Source organism: Phoxinus phoxinus (assembly GCF_949152265.1).
Source record: "Phoxinus phoxinus genome assembly, chromosome: 17".
Classification (NCBI taxonomy): Eukaryota; Metazoa; Chordata; class Actinopteri; order Cypriniformes; family Leuciscidae; genus Phoxinus; species Phoxinus phoxinus.
This window is the reverse complement of record NC_136892.1, coordinates 31,988,264-32,009,841: the sequence shown is the minus strand read 5'-3', so window position 1 is coordinate 32,009,841 and position 21,578 is coordinate 31,988,264. Positions and strand designations below refer to the sequence as shown.

Here is a 21,578-nt window from a genome sequence, read left to right as displayed (position 1 = left end):
ATTTTTGAAACGACAGAAAAATAGAAGACTTGTTATAAACATGAAAATGAATCCGCCAGAAGCTGCTAGCAAACAGTGCTGGGTAGTTACTGATCATATGTAATCTGGACTGGAGAGTAATCTAAATTATTCAGATCATACCTTGTGTGTAATGTATTGGATTGTGCTACTAACTACAACATTTGTCATGTCTTTTGGAATCAGAAACCGACTACAATGTGTTATTAATCTACCAGTGTCTTAAACTATCTTGATGAGCGAGTCAGTGAATCATTTATTCAATCAATTCGTTCAAAATGGTTAATAATTAATTCAAGCAATGGGTCAGTTAGTTAGTTAATCATTCGTTCAAAAACACACGCTAAACCAAACCACACGAGGAGCAGACTTTAGATAGGCTACTCAATGCTAATCAGACACAAATTAAAAATGTTTAAATATATATATATAATTGTTGCTCAACAGTTACAGTAACAACTAACCTAATTTTAAAGATGGTGAGATCGGTAATATAGGCAAATAAAATTACAAAGCAAAGAAATGTAGATACCTGAGGCTGTTGATATGATCGCTGAGGGGGTTTCACTTCTTGATGAAATTGATCTAGTAATCTAGTCAAGTACACACCAACAAACTCAGGAAAACGAGATCAATAAATCCAAAAGATCTAATCTCATTGGCTGGATCGAATATGACTTCTCATCGATGGTTGGCCAGTTTACATGTCAGTCAGTTCTGGACTCAGTGGGCGGGGCTTGTCGGAGTGAATGACAACTTATGTTTGTTACACATTTAGATGCAGAAAGCAGACATTATTTAAATGTGCATGAAAACTCATTGATGATCAGTACAAGGTATGATAATAGAAGAATGATGACTTTACTGTGAGAATCAATGAGATGATTGTGTCTTAGATAAACATTTTCACTGACATACTGATCTGATGCTCATTATAATACAGTAAACATTCAGAATAAATATCTATATTTGATATTGAGATGTTTATCTATATAAAGAATATATTTGCGATTGAATTTTTGAAAAAGAATAAAGAAATTTGCATGAACAAATATATAGAATCACAGAATAAAATGCAAATTAAGGTGAAAAGGTCTGCTTGTGGATCAAATACCCGAAAAAAAGTACTTGTTAGTTGTTTCTTTATTGTTAACATACTATTAAGATGGATGAAAGCCAAATTACAAATATCAATTCATGACAGAACCCTAACACCAAATTCATAATTAACGATTAATAAAATATCCAATTTGATTATTTGTTTCATAAGTTAGAGAATAGTGTTAAAAAAAATGTTTTTAAATACCCAAATTACATCTGAACTTGATTATTGTTACAGATGATGTATATTAAATAAATAATTTATAATTTATAAAAATGAAAACTTAAAGCTAAAAAAAAAAAACTACGTGAGGACGTACGCAGCTGTATCAGGTCAGAGATGTATCTTATATAGTTTATGGCTCTAAAAGTTAGAACCAAAATTTTGAAGTGCATTCTAAATTTCACTGGTAGCCAATGAAGTGAAGCTAAAACAGGAGTAATATGTGCCCTTTTACTCGTGTGGGTTAAAAGCCTAGCAGCAGAATTCTGGACAGTCTGGAGACGACAAAGATCCTTCTTATTAAAGGGCACCTATTATGACATTTAAAATGTTCCTAATGTTGTTTAGGGAGTCCCCAACAACAGTTTTACATGCATGCAATGACAAAAAAAACTTTTGTTGTCGTATAATATGCATTTATTTTTACCTGATTTGCTCACCGACTCCCAAATGATTCGTTCAACGACTCGTTTTTCCAAACCCCTCATTTGCGCGACGCTAATCTGCGTTGATTGGTCAGATGACCCAGCAGTGTTTACAGAGATAATACTTATTTTTAACACGGAGTACAATGATGCTTTTATCAATTAAATTGTGTTATAATAATGATTATAGTCCACTGCTTTATAGTTTGTAGTAAAAAACGAAAAATAAGATAATGTAATGTTATGTTAGCGAGCATAGCCCAGAGTTCATATTGTAAAAGCACAATCAGTGTTTGTTTGCGTTAGCCCGATGCATAAACATAACGTTTTTACAAAAAAAAAAATGCAGTTACGTTACTACGAGGTATTACTCTATTCTTTAGACAACTCCGAAAACAACGACAAACACTTCACATATCTCAATACAATTGTCATTGAAGACCTAGAAGCTAAACGGTGCTTACACAACAAACACAATAATTATTAAGCATGCTACATAAAATATAAAAGCAAAAATTATTAATAACACTTACAGGTTGTGATACGGAGGAGGAAGCTGATGCAAATACACTTGGAACTGAACCTTCCTTCAATATCAGCCGCCTCGCAAATCCAAGCTTGATTGCATTTAAGTTGATAAAGCAATCGTCTTCAAAATGGCGCGAACAAAGCACAAGGCTCGGACTATACTTCTGTGGTATAGTTATATGAATTGTAGCCACTTAGTCTTCAAATGCTCCTCCTTGGGCAGATGAAAAAAGTTTGCTTTTGAGTCGCACTTCAGAACACAGCGTCTCGTCGCCATGACGTTTTCCCTGCTGGCCTTGGAGCGTAATAAGTGGGCGTATCATATTCAAATAACTTGACAAGTTGACGTCATCTAGTCAGAGAAAAAGCTTCGGTCTTCTAACGATTCATAAAAATGACTCAGAGTCGACTCTCACTTTTGAAAGACAATAACTTTATATACGGTGCACTTTCATATTTCAAACTTTGCAGGATGTTTTTGTTCACTTAGATCTATGTTACACACTACATGAAAGGTAAATTTCAAAATTCCATAATAGGTGCCCTTTAAGGCAAATAAAAAGACTGTTACAATAGTCTATACGAGACGAGATAAAAGCATGAATGATCATCTCCAACTCGGCTTTTGACACCAAGGCTCTTATCTTAGAAATGTTCCTTAATTGAAAGAAACAGCTTTTAATGAGTTGTTTCGAGTGTTTCTCCAGAGACATGGCCGCATCAAAAACAACACCTAAGCTCCTGAGACTCGGCTGAACAGACGAACCGAAGGCACCGATATGCTGTTTTATCTGAGGGATGCTCTGCTCAGGGGCAATAATTAAAGTTTCAGTCTTGGCTGAGTTCAGCATTAAAAAGTTATCATTTAGCCACTGCTTGATCCTACTCAGACAGTTGATTAAAGATGACAGTTTATATAACTCAGTAGGCTTAAAAGAACAGTATAACTGAATGTCATCAGCATACAAGTGATAAGAGACATACTGAAACTGGCTGATTATCTGTCCTAAAGGGAGTATATACAGAAGGAAATGAATCGGTCCCAGGACAGAACCCTGAGGAACACCACTCGATAAACCTGCAGTATCTGACATGATCTGATTTATAAAAACACTAAAACTTCTACCAGTAAGGTAAGATGAAAACCATTTCAAAGCTGATCCAGATATCCCTAATAGATCCTGAAGTTTATTAAGCATAATTGTGATCAATAGTGAACCCTCAATATTGGTTATTAATTGATTAATATAAATGTACATTTACGGGGTATGGGAAATGTCTTTCTTAGTACTACTAAGAGCAAGTAGACAAAAATCTATGATTAGTGACTCCGGATATGAGCTTGAGACACAGACAACTTTACGTGTGATATGAACAAGGCTTTATTAACTAGACTAAACATTTAAACTACTCTAACATACACATACATACATACATACAAGCATACAGTTTACCAAGGGAAAGAGACTGAAGCAGAATACAGGAAAGCAAGAAGTTATAGCATTGTTTGAAATTCAGCAGATCATCAGCCTTGAGCAAACCAACTTTTGTTTAGTTCTAACACGCACTTCTTTAAAAGGGGTAAGGATACTTAATGTATCAAACAATGAGACTAAGTTTGAAACTTGCATGTCTCGCCCATTTGAATTAAATTGTCCTGATGCAATTTGTTGAGTCTACAGTTGATCTTTGCTGATGTTGTCTTGATGAGAGAGAACCAGTGTGAGTCAGTCTCTTTGGTGAATGGAAAGACAAGGCCGCAGCCTGGCACAAGCTTGGGGGTCCTTAGAAAACTTCTAGTTCAGCATCATCTTCACATCAGGACTTCTCAAAAAGGACCAAGAGAGTAAAAGAGCAAGAAGCGAGAGAGAAAGAAGCAAGAGAAAGGCTGATCTTGTGATCAGTGATTTTTAAAAGCGTGAAGATGTCACAGCCTCTGGGGGTCTGTGAGCCAATAAGAAGTGTTTCCTTTGGAGGGAAAGTTTTACGACCCATTGTGTTCTAGCAGCGCATTTGAATCTGTAATTTCATTGGGTGTTTAAGAGAAGAATCTTCAAGATTCTTATAATACTAATGCGTCAGTTTAGTAGAGTTTATAGAGAGTAAACATGCTATACATGATTCTGGTTAACCATAGTATGCAAAGTTTGAAACATTAACCCATTAGAGTTTACAAGAAAACAGGCCACCCCACAGTGGGGTGTTAGATTAGATACATGTTTATACATTTCTCAAGTGGTTATATATATATTTATATAGAATATATAGGATTAACATGTTTATTTCTCCCTCTCAGTAAGAATAAAGTGAGAGTCACAACCATATATATCATATAATAAAGGCTAGATGTCTCGTCCGCGCTGCTGGCCAATGGAGGTCGACGTCCGTACACGGCGGCCATCTTGCCACAGTCAGCTTGCTCACTCTAACATTGTGTTTTAATGGTGCATGTACTTTTTAAATAACCATAACTTGCTAAATTTTCTACCGATTTTCAAACGGGTTGGTTTGTTATAAACGTCAGAGATGTAGTTATGACACTGCATACTTATGAATAATTATAATATTATATATTTCAGCATCCAGAATTTTAGCCACGTTAATAACGTTTGTAAGAAACCAAACCGTATGTAAATCCGTCAAGATTCCACCGATCCAAATGCGCTGGACCATATGAGATTCTACACAGTTCAGCGCATTTGGATCGGCGGTTCGTAGATCGACTGGTAGTGACTGTTTTTCAAAGATGGATTCTGCTTGTATACGTGAAGTTGACTGTATGTATAAAATATCTTCTTATTAAACTGTCTGGACACTGACAAAGTTCTCAATGCTTCGGTTTGCATGTAGGGACCCTCATTATGCTACCGTGTTAGTGTGAGGCTATTTTGAGCCTTGTTAGTGGTATTAACAAGCGGTTTTTATTTGTCATTACTCAATGTCCCATATACTACCGTTATAGGCTAAACTGTTTTTAGAGATAAAACTATTTACATTCGATAATCATGAAAACAAATCTCAGATAACGGTTGACTAGGTAACAATGTGTAATTAGACCAAAGGTTCATTTTGCACCGGAGTTCTCCTTTAACTGTAATAAACAATTCATAACAAAAAAAAAAACATGCAGCCCCATGCGCTTGATCTGCAATTTTCAATGGCTAGCTTCACAATCAATGGAAACATGCAGTTAAATTTTAATATATAAAGTATTTAGTCCTATCTATAATCAATAAAAAATTAAACTGAATACAGGCTAAATAAATGGATAGTCCTGCAGCACGGGTTTTTATTGCAGATAATATAACAAATAAATAATTATTGATAGCCTACTGTACTAGTTAAAAAGGCTTTGTGTTTCATTTATTAGCCTAGTTTACTGTCATCTGTCAATAATAGAAAAAATAATAACTGCATTAATAACTGCATAAAGCCGGGGACACACTTTAAGGCCGGTTATGAATGTAATTTGATACTTATGACTGATCATGCCAAACGCGTGTTCAGCACAGTCTGTGCAAGTGGTTTTTTTCTTAATATCCAGTTCTTCTATTGTTCAGTGTATTATTTACCAGAAGGTAGGGCTATTTTCGATTCTTTGGTTATTTTAACTTTTTACCTTCAAACAAATCTGTATTTGTATTAGACGCGTTTCTACTGCAAAAAATAAAAAATAAAAGTCCTTTAATCCTCCCTTGTCTGGCTTATGCTACTCTGAGCAATGCCTGAACTTTGTATTTTGAGCACTTCTTGCGTTGTTTTTTTGCCTCTTCACGATGACTCGCTTGCTGTAGTCCTCAGTTGTAAGTCGCTTTGGATAAAAGCGTCTGCTAAATGACTAAATGTAAATGTAACTCTAAAATACGTTTTGGAATTACCATTGGAGCATGGGGATTAGATGCGTAAGAAATTAGTCCTACATACAAGAGCGTTTTAATGACAAAAACGTTACAGACGTCTTGAAATACATCATCTGAATAATGTTTCGAAGTGTGGTAACTGTAGTATAAGCAGAATAATTGACTCCAGGCCGTTGAATTATTAGAAAAATAATGCACTTAAAATAAATAAATTATTCCTTACATATAATGAATAGTTAAGTGCGTGTGTAACCCCTCCACCCGGGTCCTTCTCACCCCTCTGCGTGCGGGTCTCGGGCATGAGAGTCAGGCACTCTAACAAGGAGGCTAAAGACTGCAGCCTCTAGCGTCTGTCACTAGAGCGCCTATTAAGATCAGAGGAGTGAGGTTTACTCGCACAGCAACTACTAGCTGGCCTCCGTTACACTCACCCCCCTAAACCTCACTCCCATCCGGGTCACGGCACCAATGTAACCCCTCCACCCGGGTCCTTCTCACCCCACTCCTTGTGGGTCTCGAACCCGGGTCTCCGGCATGAGAGTCAGGCACTCTAACAAGGAGGCTAAAGACTGCAGCCTCTAGCGTCTGTCGCTGGAGCGCCTATTGAGATCAGAGGAGTGAGGTTTACTCGCACAGCAACTACTAGCTGGCCTCCGTTACACGTGTCTGATTGGTCCAGACGCTCCAACTTTTCATCATGTTTCAGTCATATTCATGCATGAAGATTTGACGTATATATTCCCCTGTACGAGCGACTTCGAATGTAGCCGGTCTCTGTGGAAGCCTCTTCTATTAATTTTTCTGCTGTCCCCTCCACCTTTTGGAAAATTATCATATAGATTATATTCATCATCTGAATCATCAGAAAACTTCTAAATGAAACGAGATACGGGATGAGAAAGATCAATGTTGACGTCTGAAGCTGAAGAGAGAGAACAGATACTCATAGATACTCACATTGCTGCGTTCTGTCTTACTCAGTTTTAGCAACACTGTCCCTCATCTTCTGTGAGACGTTGAGCTTCAGGTTGGTCAGGTGATCTGTGAAACTCACTCTTAGACAGATATTTTTGAATCTGAAAAACAACATTCAAGAGTCAGAGATGCTGATGATTTGAGTTCGGAAGCACAAAAAGAAACAAACACAAACCTTTTTATCCAGATCTCGCTTGGACTGAGGCTAAACTCGGCTCTGAAACAACATTCAAGAGTCAGAGATGCAGAACACAGAAAAAACATAGAACTCGAGGGTTCTTGACTCAATTTTAAGAACCCTTTAATCCAAAAGGTTTCTAAGGAGAAATGTCTTAAATTTTTACTCTGTTTAATTGTTTTTTTTAAATGTTTAGTGATAAAGTTTACAAGCTGTTAAATTCATAAAATGTTAATACTTGAATGAATGAATGAATGAATGTGTTAATTCAAACTAAATCCATGAAATGATGGGAAGCTCTACAAGGTTCTATATATGAAGCGTCTGACGGAACTCTTTAATATTCCATATAGAAGCTTTTCTTCTAAGAGTGATGATTGAGTTCAGAAGCACAGAGACAAACACACACCTTTGCAATGTGGCCATAAAGTTCTGTAAAGAAATAAAATAAAGAGATTCAGCAAAACTGAATTCGATTTTATCTCTGAAATTTACATTAATATCATTGGAGAATAATGCAGATGAATGGACACCTGCAGGAATGAAACATCTTCAGTCTTCATCTGCTCCTCGATGTCTCCGATTGTGATTCTGAGAGATGAAATCTGTTTACTCGTGTTCTTCATTATCTTCTTCATCCTCTGACTCCTCTTCTCCTCTTCCTCTCTCAGCGCTGTAATTCTGGCCACTTCTTCATCATCTAGAAACTGGCGAAGTTCCTTAAACTCTTCTTTAATCTGAGTCTCTGTGTCTTGAGCGTGAACCTGAAATTAGAGACAACCATATTGGCCAAACTACATATATACTTCCAGAACTGCATTAATCACATTGTTTATTTCAAACCTTAATATCTCCAGCAGTTTTACACAGTTTCTGTTCACGATTCACAGATCTTCTCAGTTCCTCCTGTAAACGTTCCAGTGAAGCTTTGAGTATCTCCTGGAAGAAACAACAACAAAAACAGTGTCTATTGTTGAATTAATTTTATTAGTTTTTTTGTTGTTGCCCTTTTTCATTTATTATAATGCAGACAATGGTGGGGATATATTTGCACTGACAGATGCACTACTCATTTTTACATCTTAATCTAATGATGCACTAAACTGAAATATTAAAAACAAACAGATAATTTTGTGACTTTTTTTAAAAGGATTTTTTTTTCATGTCTTATTTCTCTCTCAATTTTTTATTGCTTTAATGCAGAAATAATTTACTCATTATCTATAATGTAGAGAGAACTCAAATGAAGGAGAGCTGGATCCAAAACAGTGAATTTTCTTAACAGAATAAACAAAAACAAATCAAACACGAAGAACAGAGAACCAGGAACAGAATGAGCTCAACAAACATTACATCCCAGAAGCACAAGACTCGACAAGGAGCACTGGGGTTTAATAGTTTAAGACTATCACCCGCAGGTCTCCTGTCCTTGTGAAACTAGTGAACATGACGTGATTGCCCTTGAACATTCGAGTTTAAGAACATTAAAATACTTTAAAACAACTACAACAATGTCTTTAACCAAGGTAACATTAGCCTGAAATATGTAAACAAGGCTGGACCACTAATCCTAAAATATTAGCAGATTTTTATCCTTTACAAACAACACTGCTGTAACTACATACATATAGTGAATTCACATGTCGGTGTATTATATATGTTCTGCCCCCGCTTCTGTGTGTATGGTGTGGCCTAGCCGGTTACATCAGCTCGGCAGAAAGTTAACAGTTTCCCCAAGACAAAGAATGAAGCTTGTTTATCCTTTCCAAACTTTACTCAGGAAGCACTGTAAAACTACAAAGAATAATACATTTCAGTATTCCATTCAAATACAGAAGTTGTTTATGAATAATATTGAAATTTTATCTGTTAAACAATATAAAAATAAATGCGCTAGCTTAATGCTAACTTTTAAGGGAATTTACATTACGAGGCTAACGTTTAGCATATGCGATCAAAATACACATTTAAAACAAACTCAACTTCATTAACAAAGGATCTCATTACTATCATTCCTAGTGCTAGATGATGAAATAACTATATGACTTCGTACTTACAGGCAAACGTGTTTTCTGGCCAAATTAAATCAAGAAAGAAAAATATGAGACCGCTTAAATTCACCGTGACATTGAACTGACGCGAGACTACTAATAAAATGTAAACACATGCTAGGTTAGGAATCACCACAAGAGGTCGCTCTTTTACCCAGAACATAACAATATAATTATCGTAAATCAATGCATTTATTGACTACAAATTACCCAAAATCACGGTTGTGACTCTCTATCGAATTGCCGTAGCACTTCCTGGAACTAACGTTCTCTTACGAGAGATACTGTCGTACTGCGTAGTAAACTACGCATTGGGGAAAATCCTTTTCCACGAGAATACTGAAGCCAAAAATGATCCTTAATTTTGTATAAATGTAAAACGCGTTGCCGCAGCATACAGACCTAGGCGAGACAGCTCGCGCGCCGATTGGCTGCTGTGCTGGCAACTGCTTAAGCCTATCGAGCGAGACACTGAGTGACGTCACACCCAATGAGGGCGCTTCGCGCCCTCCCGCGTCACGTCCCGCCTAAACGGGCGTGGTTTGGGGCTATAAACTATCCTCTCTATGCTTTTCCCCCTGTCTCCCTCCTGACCCAGGTGGTGGACAGATCAGGGAAGAAGGATGCTCAGTGCTGTTGATAGCGCCGCTCTGGACGAGCCAGCCTTGGTTCCCAGTTGTGCCCCGTGGCCAGTGCCTCTGAAGAAGGGTCTCCTTTCTCAAGCCAATGGTTCGATTTGGCATCCCCACCCGGAGCTATGGTTCTCTTCCACGCTCAAAGTATGTGTGGCGGCCATAGCGGCGTTCTCTGAAACAGCGCTTGGCCAGTCTATAGGAAGGAACGATTTAGTCATCCGGTTCCTTAGAGAAGCTAGGAGGCTGAATCCTCCCAGACCTCCCACAGTTCCCATATGGGACCTTTCCACGGTGCTGGAAGCCATGAAAGGTCGTCCATTTGAGCCCTTACAGGAGATTGATCTCAAACACCTGTCGCTAAAGACGGTGTTTCTTCTGGCTCTCGCTTCGGTGAAGCGCATCGGGGACTTACACGCGCTCTCAGTGAGCGCGACGTGCTTGGAGTTTGGGCCTAATGACTCTAGGGTTATACTCAAACCTAAGCATGGTTACGTTCCTAAATCCCTAAACACACCATTTAGGGCACAGGTCATTTCCCTGTCTGCCCTTCCGGTCACTGGGGAGAATGAGGACGAAAGTTTTCTCTGCCCGGTCAGGGCATTGAGAGCGTATGTGTCTCGCTCGTCTGTTTTTAGACAGACGGAGCAGCTTTTCGTTTTGTTCAGTGGGCGTTCTAAGGGACTAGCCGCTTCGAAACAGAGCCTATCCAGATGGATAGTGGACGCAATAGCGCTAACTTACGCAGCCAAGGACATGCAATGCCCTTTGGGTGTTAGAGCGCACTCCACGAGAAGCATGGCTTCATCGTGGGCCTGGTCAAGTGGGATTGCCTTGCAAGATATTTGTATGGCGGCAGGCTGGGCCTCCCCGTCTACATTTATAAGGTTTTATAACCTAGAGGTTCCCGCCCTTCAAGCCAGGTTACTTTCGGTCTGAATATGGCCAAAAGGGGATAGACTGAAATACAGTCTTGTTATATTTGGCTATTATAAATAGCAGGGCTGCTCTAGCCGCCTCTTTTAGGAAGATAGAGGCTGTTCCCTCTTCTTCCAGGATTCCCTGTGAGTCCCTTGGGTGATTGTGCACTGTATGTACCCCGGCTGGTCGCCTTGGGTCTATGGTGTCGGATCCCAGCACGCACGACGTTTTAGATCATGTTCCCCAAAGCTTTTAAATATGTCTTTTTGGTGATCAAAGATGAGTTAAAGGATACAATTATTGACTACAGGGGGACTAAGAGATGAAAACAAAATCTGAAATGTTCCTGTGTAAATAAATCCACACGATAATTTTTTTTCCAGCATTATTTGTCAAGATGAAATTGTCTATCAATAATAATTGATATTTGATTTATTATTCAAATATTTTAAACATCATCTGACCTTATGATCCGCGACAGCTTCATCTACAGGACAGAATCTGTGGTTGGTGTGTTTTCTGGAGTCTCGACACACCACACACACGGGCTGTTGATCATCCAGACAGAAGAGTTTGATAGTCTCGTTGTGAACACTACAGACTCCAGGTCCAGATCTCTGTCTCTCCTGTTGAAAACTCTCACACAGGTTCTTCAAAGCCAAATTTACCGGAGGATGGTCATTTGAAGATGTTTTTCGGCAAACCGGACATACTTTACGTGTTTTATTTCCCCAAACCCTCTGAATACAGCTTGAACAAAAACTGTGGCTACACGACAGAAGAACAGGGTTTATAAAAATGTCACAGCACACCGGACAAGATAAATCCTCATCTGCAAAAGATCTAGACGCCATTTTTCTTAGTTACTTAGAAATTAATCTCAAAGTATTCCCTTTCAGTTAAGTAATAATTGTTTTAACTCTCAGCAGTCTGTTTTGAGTTTAAAAAAAACTTCCCATACAGAGCAGGAACATACTCCCAAAAACATTCATCAGCAATATTAATCATCACCAGGAATAATAATCCTTACTGAATTATTCCTTGGTCTATGTCGATTGAGCTACAGGTTCTGTGTGAACTATAACTGCAGATTAACAGGTGTGTCTGACCAAAGTCTCTTGGTTTATCTTGACTTTCATACAAAACAAACCTTTGAACCGTCTAATGTTGCTTTAGAGTTTATTAAAAGCTTCAATATTAACCACTATCATTGACTTACATCTTTATGGAAGCGTGTTTCCACCACAATTTTTTTTTATCCCGCAATTCTCACTTTATAACTTACAATTGCGAGAAAAAAGTCAGAGTAGCAATAAAATGTAAACTCGCAAAAATGAGAAAAAAGTCAGAATTGCAAAATGTAGACTCACAATTTCTAGAAAAAAGTCAGAATTGCTAAATGTAGACTCGGAATTAAGAGAAAAAAGTCAGAATTGCGAGAAAAGTCAGAATTGCTGAATGTAAACTCGCAATTACGAGAAAAAAGTAAAAATTGCAAAATGTAAACTTGCAATTAAGAGAAAAAAGTCAGAATTGCAAAATGTAAACTCGCAATTATGAGAAAAAAGTCAAAATTGCTAAATATAAACTCGCAATTATGAGGAAAAAAGTCAAAATTGCAAAATGTAAACTCGCAATTACGAGAAAAAAGTTAAAATTGCAAAATGTAAACTCACTATTATGAGAAAAAAGTCAGAATTGCAAAATGTAAACTCGCAATTACGAGAAAAAAGTCCAAATTGCCAAATGTAAAGTCACAATTACGACAAAAGTCAAAATTGCGCGATGTAAACTCGCAATTACGAGAAAAAAGTCAAAATTGCTAAATATAAAATCGCAATTATGAGGAAAAAAGTCAGAATTGCAAAATGTAAACTCGCAATTATGAGAAAAAAGTCAAAATTGCTAAATATAAACTCGCAATTATGAGGAAAAAAGTCAAAATTGCAAAATGTAAACTCGCAATTACGAGAAAAAAGTTAAAATTGCAAAATGTAAACTCACTATTATGAGAAAAAAGTCAGAATTGCAAAATGTAAACTCGCAATTACGAGAAAAAAGTCCAAATTGCCAAATGTAAAGTCGCAATTACGAGAAAAGTCAAAATTGTGCGATGTAAACTCGCAATTACGAGAAAAAAGTCAAAATCGCAAAATGTAAACTCGCAATTACGAGAAAAAAGTCAGAATTGCCAAATGTAAAGTCGCAATTACGAGAAAAGTCAAAATTGTGCGATGTAAACTCGCAATTACGAGAAAAAAGTCAAAATCGCAAAATGTAAACTCGCAATTACGAGAAAAAAGTCCAAATTGTGCGATGTAAACTTGCAATTCCGAGAAAAGAAAGCCAGAATTGCGAAATGTAAACTCACAATTACAAGAATAGTCAGATTTGTGAGATTTGCATGCAAAAAGTCGGAATTGCGAGACGTAAACTGATGTTCATCATAATACAGTAAATATTAAAATATATTTAAATCAGAATACATATATCTAGTCTATACGTTTGCTATAGAGATGTTTATTATTTATATATCTTTGCAACTTTACAAATAAGGACAAAAAATAACAAAATACACAGTAAACTGCATGAACAAATATGGCATTATAGAATCATTACAGATGCAAATAAAGGCAAAAAGGTCTGCATGTGGATCAAAAAATGAAAAAAAGAATCAAATGTATAGTTTTTTTGTTATTTTTTATTGGTAACATATAATATGAAGAATAAAAGCCAAGGTAAAAATAACAATATAACATGACAGAGCCCTAAACCTAAATTCATAATTAAAAATTAGTAGCCTGATTATTGTTTCATAAATTACAGAGAACATTGTTGTAAATAATACAAAACACCCAAATTTGATATGAGCTTAATTAAAAAAGTACAATTTATGACAGAACCAGATACCAAATTAACAAATAACTGAATAATATATAATTAATATAATCAGAAACACCAGCGATTTCAAACCGTGTTTTTGAGACTGTCTTTGGTTCACTGCAGTTTTAAAGGGGTCATGACATGAGAAACCAAATTTGCCTTGATCTTTTGGTATATAAGAGGTCTTTGTACCATTAAAACGTCCTGCAAGTTTCATAGCTTAAGACGTCCTCCCCATTATAAACGAATCATTTATTTAATCAAGCTCTAAATACAGCTCGTTCTGGATCCATGGTAAGAAGTGACGTCACGGTACGAAGTGACGTACCAGCGTTTGCATATAGACAGCCTCCAGCACAAGACAACTTGCAGCAACATCGAGGACTTCATTTGGACAATTTTATTTTCTCAATATTTAGATTTTTTTGCTCCCTCAGATTCCAGAGCTTATTTATTCAGCTTTCAGATGATATATAAATCTTAATTTAAAAAAAAAAGATCCTCTGGTTCTGTGGTCCAGGGTCACGTATAATGAAGTTGAAATCACCCTGACATTATCTCGTGTTTCTCCGTGTGTATTTTTGACTTCCACAGAGTTTGGAGAAGAAAACCGATGTGGATCCAGACACTCAAACCGAAGCTCTTCCTGATCAGACGGACTCCACCAATCAGACGCGAGTCTGTGAAGTGGGCGGAGCTGGAGTGGAGCAGCCCTTTATTAAGCTGAGTCAGGAAGAGTATGGAGAACATCACTCATCCATCATGCACTGCAGGTGTGTGTGGCCAGGCAACATTAAATGGGTCGCATTATGGTTTCTCACATGTTCATGTGTACATCAGTGTGTGTGTGTGTGTAATGTCGCTGTGTGTGTTCAGAGTGCTCCTCTATATCATAGTCAGTATTTCTGAACTCCTGAAACGCCTCCATTGTAGTCTCGAGTTTCTTCCGGGAACACGTCACAATATTCCTCATTATAATAATTAATATGCAGAATAAAGGGGCGGGGCCTGGTTGAGTTAGATAGTAGTGTGTTAAACTGGTGGTTATGGTAAGGGGCGGGACATTTCCCAAACACACTCGAAGCGCTCGACCAATCACAGCACACTGATCCAGCCGACCAATCAGAGCACAGTGTGCTTTTCAGAAGGCGGGGCTTCATAGAGACAGGAAGTAAACAGAGCGTTACTGACAGACTGGGAAGAGAGGAGCCGCAACAATGGAGAATATGAGGAAAATAATCAACATTCAAGCAGGAAAACTGTTCTAGTGGAGACTAAACACAATCACGACCTTGGAAACGGTCATAATTTACTGTCTACCGGTAATAATCATCCTCCTCTGACTCTAATTATTACACTGGCTGTAGGATTGCTGTATGTAAACAAGCTCTGCTGTGATTGGCTAATCTCTGCATACAGTTTCGGATGCTTAACACTGAATTGGTGTTGATATGTTAATGAGCTTATGGGCGTTTCTGTGTTTTAGTTTCACTATATGAGCTTTTATTGGCATCACCGGTTGTGTGTTTGTGTTTTAGGGTGGACTGCTCCGGCAGAAAAGTGGCCAGTCTGGATGTGGACGGGGTGGTGAAGGTTTGGGTCTTCAATCCCATCATGCAAACCAAAGCCACGATCATGTCCAAGTCTCCGCTGCTCTCTCTGGAGTGGGCGGCCAAACCTGACAGACTGGTAAATCTCAACACTGTTCATGAATATGCCCGGAGAAATAGATTCAGATTCAGTGCTTGCACTTTTAAGCTGTGAATGTTGCTAAAAACAGTATTTGGTTGGTTTGACTGGTTTATGTGGTGTTTTACTCCTGCAGCTGTTGCTCGGCAGTGGCGTCGGCACGGTGAGGCTTTACGACACGGACGCCAAGAAGAGTTTGTACGAGATGTCCATAGACACTGTCCACCCGCGGTGAGTCCTCACAGATCACTAGTGTTTAAATCAATCTCTCTCAACTAATGTGGTGAAGTCTGTCAGTACATTACTAAAGGTTGAAATTAACAGCTGAATTGTGTACAAACATTTAATTTGCACATAATTGTTTATAAAAAAAAAAATCTTTTTCAATATCTTTGTCAAAATAATAACAGCTTTTTTTTTTTTTTTTTTTACATTTCAAATGGTAGCTGTCATAACATACCTGACGGATTTATTTAAATATACATTGAATATTGAATAGGGATGCCACCATATTGGTATCGGCCGATATATTTAAGAAAATTTAGCCGATATATTAAAGCCGATAAATAATGGATTGTTTGCTTCAGATGCGCACTGTTCAACATGATGGTTTTAAATGGCTTGAAATATGATTGAAATCACTTCAAAATAGGAAAATACGGTTCAGTGCAACATGTGCAGCGCAATCTGTCAAATTGGCTACAGAAAATTATAATGAGAACATAATTGTGTTCTTGGGACGTGGATTTTAATCCTGAGACTTTAGTTTTTGTAATCAGGCTCTCAAAAATTATATAAAATTTAGATTTATCGGGTCTATAGATTTAGAAAATCTAAAAATATTAGATTTTTCCTGTTGTTCACAAGCTGTTTTATTGACGTCTTTCCGTGGTTGAAACACTGACTGATCGATTACATGGGACATGATTCATTTCAATCAGTTGCTCTGTTTCTTTTAATATTCCTTCTGATGTTCATTCACGTTTATTTGGTGCTACAACTAGTAGTAAAGCGGACAAGATGATCGGTTCACGTGCCGCTTGAGCCGAGACATTCAAGAGAGGCGCAACAAATAATGTTTAGAGTAGTTTTCTTCACGCATTAACTTAAAAACAGCATAGACTAAAAGATCGAATTTTGGGATTTAAGAATCGATATCAGATTATCAAAATGAGAATAATTTTTTTTTTTTTTTAAGTTGTGCATTTATGTTCACGATTGTGCTGCATTCACTCACAAAAATATTTTTTTTATATATTTACAGTATCATTTTTATATTTTCAACCCAGCCCTACAGATTACCCATAATGCACCAGGATTTAAATCTCAATTTCTACATGCATCTTTTTGGTTAACTATGGTTGCATACTCTTTCTATAAAGTCGTACACTTATTCCATGTGTGTTCAGGATCCTGTCTCTGGCCTGCAGTCCCAGCGGGACGTCGTTCGTCTGCTCCGCGGCGGCTCAAGCTGCTAATTCTGCTGTCCCGACGGACGGAGACGCACGAGGATCCGGTCCCATATCCGGACATCTGCTGCTGTGGGACACCAAAACGGTCAAGCAGCAGGTACTGAAGCCAAACGGCACCGACACAGAGATGTAACGTCTGCACACAGGTTTTTACTGACGTTTATCTGGTTGTTACTGCGTTCAGCTGCAGTTTTCACTGGAGCCGGGACCGGTCGCCATAAACTGCACGGCGTTTAACCACAACGGGAACCTGCTGGTGACCGGAGCGGCGGACGGGATGATACGACTGTTCGGTAGTTGTTTATTTCTACAGCACTTTATTCAATACTGATCGTTTCGAATCAGCTTCAGGAAAATATGTTGCAAAATTCATCAATTATGACACAAATTCAATCTCAGCTATAAAGCCGCTCTACAGAAGACGATACTGTCATTATTTAGTTCAATAACTTTATCGATGTTGCAAAGTGAGTGACATTAGCTCAATTCAGTTTAATTTTGTTCGTATCCAATAGTGTCAGTCCTGGTGCCATTAAATCGATAATATTACTGTCTTCTAAACCCCAAGTATCAGGTTTATGTTATGTTTGTATTTCATTGTGTTCAGTTCCTGCTTTTTGTTCCCTATTTTCCTGTTTTCTAGGTTTATGCACTGGTCTTGGTTCTGGTTGTTTTTGCGCACCTGTTTCTTGTTCAGTTGGTTATCTCCAGTGTGTTTAAGCCACTCATTATCCTTCTTGCACGCTGAAATGTTTCTCTGCAGACATGCAGCGCTACGAGAGCGCGCTGAGCTGGAAGGCTCATGATGGTGAAGTGTACAGCGTGGAGTTCAGCTACGACGAGAACACGGTCTTTAGCATCGGAGAGGACGGGAAGGTGATGGGAATCTCTTTCTGTGTTTATTCTTATCTCTTCTGTAATCGCTGATCAATGTCATTAACACTAATTATGTCTTTGAGCCACACACACTGATGCACAGTTCAAAAAACATGTATTAAGGTATGCTGGCTAGTTTATTGCACATCTAATAATTTTCATTGGATTCATTTAACATTCAGATTATTTTTGCTATCAAATAACGTTACCTCATATTTGACTTATTATTATAGAACTTATCATATTTTATAAATAAATAAAGGCATAATACAACACACAAAGTTAATTAATAAACTATTGGTTTGCTATACCGGCCTTTTTCATGCTATATCCGATATTTTTAAATTGATAAATAATCAGTGATAAATATCGGCGGCCGATACATCAGTGACTTAAAATCTCAGGGGAACTTAATAAATACTTTCATTGAACCTGTTGTGAAATCTACACATTTTTTAGCCTTCACATGAAATTTGTATGAATTCCTTGATATGACCGGATTTTGCCCTCAGAAATTCAACAAACAATGATAAATGTGATTAATTTCAGTGAATCAGTTTAAAGCTCTGATTCAACAATTCATTAGAAATGGCTCATGTTCATCTGAGGTCGTTGTGTGTAAACATGTTGTGTTTGTTGTCAGTTCGTTCAGTGGAATATCCACCGCTGTGGCGTGAAACAGTCGGAGTACTCGCTGTCCCAGGATGCCGTGGGGCCGTTTGTGCTGTCGGGTTACAGTGGATATAAACAGGTTCAGGTTCCACGCGGTCGGCTCTTCGCTTTCGACTCTGAGGGCCAACATGTTCTCACCTGCGCCGGTAATGGAGGAAACATCTACCGGGTAAACACACATTTACAGATGAGCTCAGTTCTTTGAGGAATTGGTTCAGTTTTTTATTTGGTTCTCTGTTTTGTTACCAGTATCTTTTCAGACGTTTTTGTCCTTATCAATTAAGGCTGGTCGTTTTTTCAATTAATAATTTTTTCATGCCTGATGAAGGTCGTGAGGCCGAAACGTTGCTAATAAAAGTTTTTTTTATATATTGAATATAGATGTAGATGTTAGATATAGATGTTTTTAAGAAGACATTTTGTAGATTTTTGTAAAAGTGAAATAAATTAAGAAAGTTAAACAGAAAAAAAGTTATAGAAGTTTGAGTTTATGAAAATGTACAACGTTAAAATTTTTATTATTCATATTTTATATAGAATATATATTTTCAAAACCTGGTGGACTCTAAAATTGCAAAAAAATCAAAGGCAAAAATCTGAACAAGTTGTGTTTCAAATGTTAGGTTGATATCTCTTGAATTACAAGACATTACTGCCCATATAAGGGCGCCTCCATTTCCATATGTTGTTTGAGTCTGAACCATTATTTTTTACAATTTTCATACAATTTATGAAGTATACATCCTATTCAGAAGTAGTGTTGGAAGTTTGGCAGATTTTGAAATGAATTCAACCTCTAAGAAACACAAAAAGATTGATAATTGATCAATTACGGCTCCTCTGTAATATATTTTAAAAATCAGTCACCAAAAAATAAAAAAAATAAAGATGGTAAGCTTTACCATACTTTAGGTTTAGTATAGGATATTACTGTTTTAAATATATAATGGCCGTGACAATATAAAGGGTTAATTAAATACAGCAACCACCTCCAACTCAAAGAAAATCCCAAGTTTCCCACTTGTTCATGTGCTTTCAACTAATATAAACATGATCTTTCCAATCTTATGACTTCTCCACTAGATGTCACCCTCTTATTTACCTTAGTTCACCCAAAAATTTAAATTCTGTCATTAATTACTCTCCCTCATGTCGTTCCAAACACGTAAGACTTTCGTTCATGTTCAGAACACAAATTGAGAATTTAATGAAATCTGAGAGCTTTCATTATTAGCACAACAGCTAATGTTTTAAGATTTAATTCTATTTTATCCTAAAAGTAAAATAACCTGATCCCTTTTTAACAAGGCATGCGACAGCTCAGGCTTTTATGTTTAATCAAAATTCAGTTGAAATAGAGAGAGGTGGGTTGTTTTAATGTATGTGTGTGTACCTGAAATAAAAAGAGTTTAATATACAGTTCTGTGGCTCTTAATTTCACCATTTATAAACTTATGTTCATAAAAGAAAAAAAGTATTTGTATTGAATCTATATCCATTGAATCTGATCGAATCGACACATCTGTACCGAATCAGTGTAATTTCAGTAGCATTGATATAGTATGATAGTTTTTATTCATATTTTTCATGTTTTCATCTTAATTTGAAAGTTTTAGTAATTCAATCTAACCTAATATCGCCTCTCCTCTCGTCCAGTTAAGCAAGGCGGACGTGGGTCTGGAAAGCGTCCTGCCTCTCGGTGGCCATAAAGCGCCCGTGGTGACGGTGGACTGGTGCTCGGCGATGGACTGTGGCACGTGCCTCACCGCCTCGATGGACGGCAAGATCAAACTCAGCACGCTTCTCGCTCAGAAACCCTGAACGCCAGTGAGGAAGACGATGATGAAGCAGAATAAAGTTAAACTCACACGATGTCTTACGAACTTGACATGTGACCCGTAGAACATATCAACAATGTTACGGCTTCGAATTTACACTTGCACAGAATGAACGTAAAACAAACCCTATAGATGGTGTGTTTTTCACAAAGCATTTATGTTTCTGTGTGAGTTAGTGATGTATTTTGAGCATATGTGGAGAAATGTTACGTGAGAAAGAACGAACAGATATAACGAACAAATATGATTGGGTCAGGTCAGTGAGAAAGGGCATTAGCTTCACATTAATGTTTCTGTTCTTCTAAAAGATGCTTTATTTCTTACTGCTGGAACCTTAAAATGCAACTTTACCAAGTAATAAAGTATTTGAATGATGTTCATATACAATTGTGTTTTATTTGTTGTACATTCAAATATCATCAATTAACAAGATCTTATAGTAATTTAGAGTGTGGTTTTGAGGAGCTTTGTTGAATTGCAAATATATGGAAAAACATAGTAGTCTATTTGTATAAATTAATCTGAAATATTTTTTCAGTGGAGAATGGAGATCCCAGACATGCATGTATGTGTCAAAATGCATGGGATACACTTTAAAATAGGTTTAGAAGTTAAACTGGCAAAAAGTGTATTTTTTTATTTAAATAAAAGTTCAGTCACACTGAGAGTAAAACTGAAAACATCCATCCACAATCTATTGCTCACTGATATTATAATCAAACTCAATGAAGACTAAATTCAAATTGAGATTCATTAAAATCTAGAGCCATGACACCAAGCTGCTGTTGATTGGTATAGATTATCATATTCATCAACAAAAAGGCATGAACACAAAGTGAGAATACCAGACATTCAAAGATGTTAGATTTACAGAAGTAACAGCACAGGTAAAGCTCAACTGAAAATCTGTCCATTTCTCTTTCATATTCTATTCTGCTGATGTTGCTCTCTCTCTATTTGTCTACGCTTATATCCTCCTGACAACCAGATTTTTTATTTAAAAAATTATTTAGTATTTATACGTCATTACATTGTTTAGAGCATAAGAAACAAATGGGGGGAATGTTTTCTGTAGAGGACACCATATCTGTATATATATATAAACGGCCAATAGGGAAACCAATGGGTTTTTATTTTAAGCAAACTTTGTATAAAGATGTGCAATATGTATGTAAAATTGCCATAAATGTGTAGTCCCATTCAATACAATGCATCTAATTTGCATATAAATGTGCT

At 37.1% G+C, this 21,578-nt stretch overlaps 2 protein-coding genes across 3 annotated transcripts in view; one reads left to right on the top strand and one right to left on the bottom strand.

Moving 5' to 3' along the window:
* wdr91 (WD repeat domain 91) overlaps nucleotides 1–20,725 on the top strand; it is a 41,839-nt gene extending 21,114 nt beyond the window's left edge. The window contains exons 12-17 of the mRNA XM_079586493.1: nucleotides 15,621–15,715; nucleotides 16,894–17,053; nucleotides 17,141–17,249; nucleotides 17,720–17,832; nucleotides 18,476–18,673; nucleotides 20,161–20,725. Of these exons, the coding sequence (XP_079442619.1) occupies nucleotides 15,621–15,715; nucleotides 16,894–17,053; nucleotides 17,141–17,249; nucleotides 17,720–17,832; nucleotides 18,476–18,673; nucleotides 20,161–20,325 (840 nt within the window). The 3' untranslated portion in view covers nucleotides 20,326–20,725. The remainder of the gene's footprint in view (nucleotides 1–15,620; nucleotides 15,716–16,893; nucleotides 17,054–17,140; nucleotides 17,250–17,719; nucleotides 17,833–18,475; nucleotides 18,674–20,160) is intronic.
* On the bottom strand, nucleotides 6,135–11,813 carry LOC306984797 (E3 ubiquitin-protein ligase TRIM17-like). 2 transcript variants are annotated; one of them, XM_079586504.1, is made up of 7 exons: nucleotides 9,366–9,443; nucleotides 8,152–8,247; nucleotides 7,842–8,072; nucleotides 7,718–7,740; nucleotides 7,306–7,347; nucleotides 7,113–7,231; nucleotides 6,135–6,972 (listed from the first exon to the last, which is right to left on the bottom strand). In XM_079586504.1, exons 3-6 carry the CDS (start codon nucleotides 7,944–7,946, stop codon nucleotides 7,129–7,131), a joined length of 273 nt encoding a protein of 90 aa, XP_079442630.1. In that variant the 5' UTR covers nucleotides 7,947–8,072; nucleotides 8,152–8,247; nucleotides 9,366–9,443; the 3' UTR covers nucleotides 6,135–6,972; nucleotides 7,113–7,128. The 2 variants fall into 2 exon arrangements, with proteins under 2 accessions (XP_079442630.1, XP_079442629.1); XM_079586503.1 differs by lacking the exons at nucleotides 6,135–6,972; nucleotides 7,113–7,231; nucleotides 7,306–7,347; nucleotides 9,366–9,443 and adding an exon at nucleotides 11,377–11,813 and having other exon boundaries at nucleotides 7,529–7,740.
* Nucleotides 20,726–21,578: the final 853 nt, after the last annotated feature.